General features: G+C 38.2%; 1 protein-coding gene across 1 annotated transcript in view; it reads right to left on the bottom strand.

The window, feature by feature from the left end:
- Positions 1-1,962: 1,962 nt before the first annotated feature.
- The window catches only part of LOC148740430 (uncharacterized), an 11,258-nt gene continuing 7,972 nt past the window's right edge, over positions 1,963-5,248 (bottom strand). Inside the window, exon 8 of the mRNA XM_088750551.1 lies at positions 1,963-4,256. Within this exon, the coding sequence (XP_088606677.1) occupies positions 4,209-4,256 (48 nt within the window). The 3' untranslated portion in view covers positions 1,963-4,208. The remainder of the gene's footprint in view (positions 4,257-5,248) is intronic.

Genomic DNA, 5,248 nt, shown 5'->3' with positions numbered 1-5,248 from the left:
GGTGCCCGTGCCCTTCAACGTCCGCGACCATTTAGAAAGGCCACTGGGCTGTTTGTCTCGATCTGTTGGCTGGGGAAGATGAGTGATTACTGAGGGAGGGAGAGAGGGTGACAAGTTGTTTATTACTCCACCAGGACAAGAAAGAGAGATGCAAGAATCGTTTCTTTCATTTTCCAATGTTTTCAAGAGGTAAAAATGATTACAATGGTCTTTGCGACTCATTTTTACAGAAACGAATCCTATACTTTTCAGGCTTTTATTTATTTCATTTACACGAATCAAGTTTATTCCCTTAAGGTACGCATGATAAGAAAAACACATGATAAGAAACCATCGAAATTTCCTTCAAGAATGAGACTATAAAACAAAGGACTACGGGCTCGAGAATCAACTATCACGAGTGGAAATCAACAAGGAACAATATAATGGTTTGTGGAAACTTACTTGTCGCCCAAAACTTAGATAGATAGATAGATAGATAGATAGATCGCTTAGTGAGTAATACTTTGCAGTCGTAAAACTGAATTGCGTATTTTACAGCCAACATTGGTTAAAATATAAAGCTAAATAAAATCATATAAATGTAAATGCCTAATATAATAAATGAATCTAGAATATGTATGAATATCTAAAATTAAAGTCGACTTTCTTTGAAACTTTAGGAGCCATTGTGAGCACCCAGGGACATAGCATAAAAGAAAGAGCGTCGAAAACGTTTGTGAGAACGTGGCAAATTATATATCTCTTGACGCCTTAAATTAGAACTACATTTTTTTTCCTTGATGGCAGAAGATGGTATAACTTATGTTCGGGATTATTAACAATGGAATCGAAGAAATGACAACAGAGTTCTATGCGTCTATCATACAACGTTAGCAGGCCCAGACTGTCAAGGCATTCCCAATATGACATTTCAGGTGAAATTATAGCTCATCTTAATGTGCGAAGCATTTTGCACAAGATCAATCATGTTCGACTATTATTTAGTGACAAGAAATTCGACATTTTTACTTTTTCTGAAACATGCCTTAGCCCATCTATAAAGGATAATGAAGTAGATATTACGGGCTATTCACTACTGAGAAATGACCCAACGGGTAAAAGAGGCGGCGGCACGGCAATTTACGTACGCGATGGGATTCCCTACAAACATAGAACCGATATCGACTCCAGTGCAAGAAATTGTTTATTGCCTCACGTCTGTTCTGAGACATTCATCGATGCACTAAATGACTCACTCACTCTCGAAACTGCCAGCGGATCGGAAATTGTCGTTTTGGGGGATTTCAATATCGACTATTTAGCTGTAAAAGACGACTCTGCAGACGTGTAGCTTGTAATACGAGATCTGGACGCACTGCAACACGTTTGAACCTAAGTTAAGTTAATACTTTGCTTAACGCAACACACGTATTCATTGGTGTGAGTATTCTAGGATCTCAAAGTTATTTCTTTCGTTGTGTTATTTTTAAAAGCTTAATATAATTTTGAGAAAGTTGAGTGACAATATTTCCACTTCGGAAAGAATCAGTAAAATGTGGTTCTCGGCTATTTACCACCCAATCTACCAAGGACTCGCACTATCATATTGTTGAATAACTATGTTGTTTTGATCTTAAATACGTTATCAATTAAAATTCCAGTGTTTTTTAGGTTACATTATAGAGACGAAAGACTCAATCCTATGATCGAAAATAAAAATATCAAACATTATGATGCTTAGATATCTACCAATAATTTGCGCAAAGTGAATAGGACTAGGGAAAAAGGTATGTGTCGAACGCCATCGTAAGAGCTTTCCGTCGTCACTCCTTTAAGTCCCTATAGTGAAGATGTTTAGTGTACATTTTTGTTCAGTGTACAGTATGTAAAAATAAATGCCACGCCTATAAGGCTGATATCTAAATAAACCTTAGGCTGGAGTTAAGTAAATAAATACGGTAATTAGATTGAACATGAAGCTGACGGTTTTAAATCATATTTTAATTGAATTGAAATCATCCATTCACAATAAGGCGAATTAGAAACTCCCTAAAAAACTCTAATACGGAATAATGAATAACGAGAAAAGGTTAAAATGAATGATGAATAACCTCGAAAAAAATGAAAGGAATAATAATGACCTTTATTAGTATACTTCCACATAGTGGCTCTTCGCTACTAATATAAAAACTAACTATATGCATAATACTTTCAATAAATCAAAATTGATAAAATAGTGAATAATAAAAACTATACTAGATTATCCATTGCATGTCAGTATGTGTCTCTTAAGATTTAAACAAAAAAGTGCATGGTCACTGCAATTCCTTAGCTCCGCAGGAAGCTTATTGAAAGCTTCTGCAGCTTGATCTTGTAGAGTGTTCTTCTCAATTTTGTTGGCAAGTTCTAATTTTGGTGCAGCTAATGACCTAAGACTATATCTATTTACGACGTGTTGCTTGAGTTTTAGTGGAAAGTCCTTATTGTATAATGACTTGTGCGCTAGCTTAGCTATATTAAATTCTAAACGCTCTTTGATTGTGAGCCAACCTAGCTTTCTAACATCCTGGAGTCCAGCAAATTTAGTTAACACAAAACCCGCACACGTGTTCTGTACTCTTTGAAGGTGTTTGGTCAGGTACTCTGGGAGAGGACTAAACACAACGTTGCAATAATTCAGTTTAGAGAGTATAAGACTTTCCACCAGTAGTTTTCTTATGTGGTATGGTGAGAAGTTTTTTAGTTTCCGTAGTACTGCTAAAGCACCGTAACACGATGACAACAGATTGGTTATGTGTTCTTGCCATGTTAGTTCCTGATCCAGATAAACTCCCAAAAGCTTGGTGCTTGAGACTTTCTCAAGTTAGTGTCACCGCAGTATACATCTGCAGAAAAACCGTTTAAAGAGTGTGCGCGCGCTAATTGTCTTGTAGAGGGAAGCATCCATTTCGTTTTTTTCTGAATTCAACGCCAGATTGGACGATTCAGAGTAACTGTTCAGGGGCCCGTTTCTCGAAAGACCGGGTAACTTAACGGGCCCGAAGCCATCTTTTAAAATAAAAATTTAAAAGATGGGAAAGCAGGTTATGACATCCAAACCAGTCCTTTTTGTTTCTTTAGCTGATGGTTTTATTGTATCATTTTCAAAACTTTTGAAATTCCCATCTTGAATGAAAACAGAACAGCTTTACGGGCCCGTTAAGTTAGCGGGACTTTCGAGAAACGGGCCCCTGGCCTCTTATTGTCTGATTAGCATCCTTCATGCACGCCTCTATTTCATGCGGCCTCGAGTGGTGAAGTAACGTGGTATCATCACCATATTGAAAGCATTTACAACTTAACTTTTTCTGGAGCTCTGCTACATAGATATTGAAAGTTAACGGTCCTAAGATCGATCCTTGAGGGACGCCGAAGCACGTTTCCAACCGCTGAGAACACTTGTCATCTATCATTACATACTGTTGCCTGCCCGTAAGATAGGAGGTAATCCAGGTCAGAAACTCCTTTGAAAGACCCATTGAGTGCATTTTATAAATAACTGACTTGAAGTTCACAGTGTCAAAAGCTTTCGAGTAGTCTGCAAGAATCATGAGAGTTATTTTGCCGCGACGCATTGCACGTGTAATATCGTCTCTAATCCTCAGTAATGTCGTGGCCGTTGAGTGATTCTTTCTAAATCCTGAGATGTTTTCACCAAAAAGTGCTCTTTCTTCAATAAATCCAATTGTCTGATGGGCTACCAGCCTTTCAAAGATTTGGGACAGGGCTGGGAGGATCGATACAGGTCGATAGTCATGTTTAGCCATTGGTTGATCTATCTCTGGTATTGGTGAGATTCGCGCCACCTTCCAGTCAATAGGGAAATAATTATTTCTGATACAACAGTTAATTATATGTGTGAGAGGACCTGCTAACAGCTCCGCAACTGGTTTCAAAAACTTCACTGGGATATTATCTGGACCTGTTGAACTGTCTGTTCTTAGTAATTTGATTTCGCGTAAGACCTCTACATGGGTTACCCCGCGTAGCTTGAAAGGGACGGAGTCGCTAACATCACCCAGTGAATTTACCAGATATAATAGGTCATCGACAGAGTCCCCTGAAGATTTCCCTAAGGTTCTCTCTGCTGTAGTGGCGAAGAATGAGTTGAGCTCATCAGGATCGGAATAATGAATAAGTGAGATCCAATTATTCCGCTTCCACCCCGAGTATAGCTGTGACAGTATTCACTTCATATTCTTCTCAGGCTTTATTATGAAACTGTTGTCAGCTGCCTGCAATTATCATAACAAGCACTATAACCACTTGCAATTCAACCATTAGGAGTTTCATAAACCTGTGAGCCGGCGAGCCCTGCGAGCCAAGGTGCGAGCCCGCGAGTCATGTGAACCACAGTCAAAATGTTAAGAATTTTTATTTGATGGAATTTTGATAAGTCTGATTTACTATGAGTTAAGACTTGGGACGATGTACAGATGTTTAGAGCATCTTTCATATTTGACGCACCAGCAATAGTTCATAATAAGTAAGATCTTTTGACAGGGAGCCCACGTCACAAAGTGTGGTTTTCAGTGAGGCCCTGCATAAATCTAACGTAAGGATAACAGAAAATATAAATATGGTTATCAAGAAAAGGATAAAAGGGCATAATCACTAGAAGAGACTACATATTTTTAACAAGACGTCTAAAAACTGAAAAATCGGAAATGTCCCTAATGCCGTCTGGGAGAGCGTTCCAGTCATCTACTGCATGACAAACAAACCGATGCTGACCCCATGTACGCTTTGATTGTGGTTTACAAATGTTGTTATTAAAACGAGTGTTATAATCATGCATGTCTTTAAAATGATTAAAATTAAAATTCCAATCAATTAGTCCATTCAAGGACTTAAAAACCAAAAATAGACGATGAGATCTTCGTCTTTTTTCCAATGTATCCCAACCAAGAAGATCAAGAGCTTCTGTTGCTGATGAATGCTTTGGCATATCTAAAATTAATTTAGCTGCTTTATTCTGGAGTAATTGGATCTTGTTCATCAGAGTGGTGTTGGATTTATCCCCCCAAGTCACATCAGCATAATCAAGGATTGGCAGCACCATGGCTTTTACAAAGAGTTCCCTTGTATTTCTTGGCATAAGATGTTTTATTCTCTGTAAAACGCCAAGCCTCTGAGACACTTTGGTCTTAATGTAATCCACGTGATCAGTCCAAGTCAGATTCTCATTGATAATTACGCCCAGATACTTGAACGAATTGACTCTGTC

Source organism: Stylophora pistillata, chromosome 2 (genome assembly GCF_964205215.1).
Source record: "Stylophora pistillata chromosome 2, jaStyPist1.2, whole genome shotgun sequence".
In the NCBI taxonomy this organism is placed as follows: domain Eukaryota; kingdom Metazoa; phylum Cnidaria; class Anthozoa; order Scleractinia; family Pocilloporidae; genus Stylophora; species Stylophora pistillata.
This window is presented reverse-complemented; position numbering and strand designations above follow the sequence as displayed.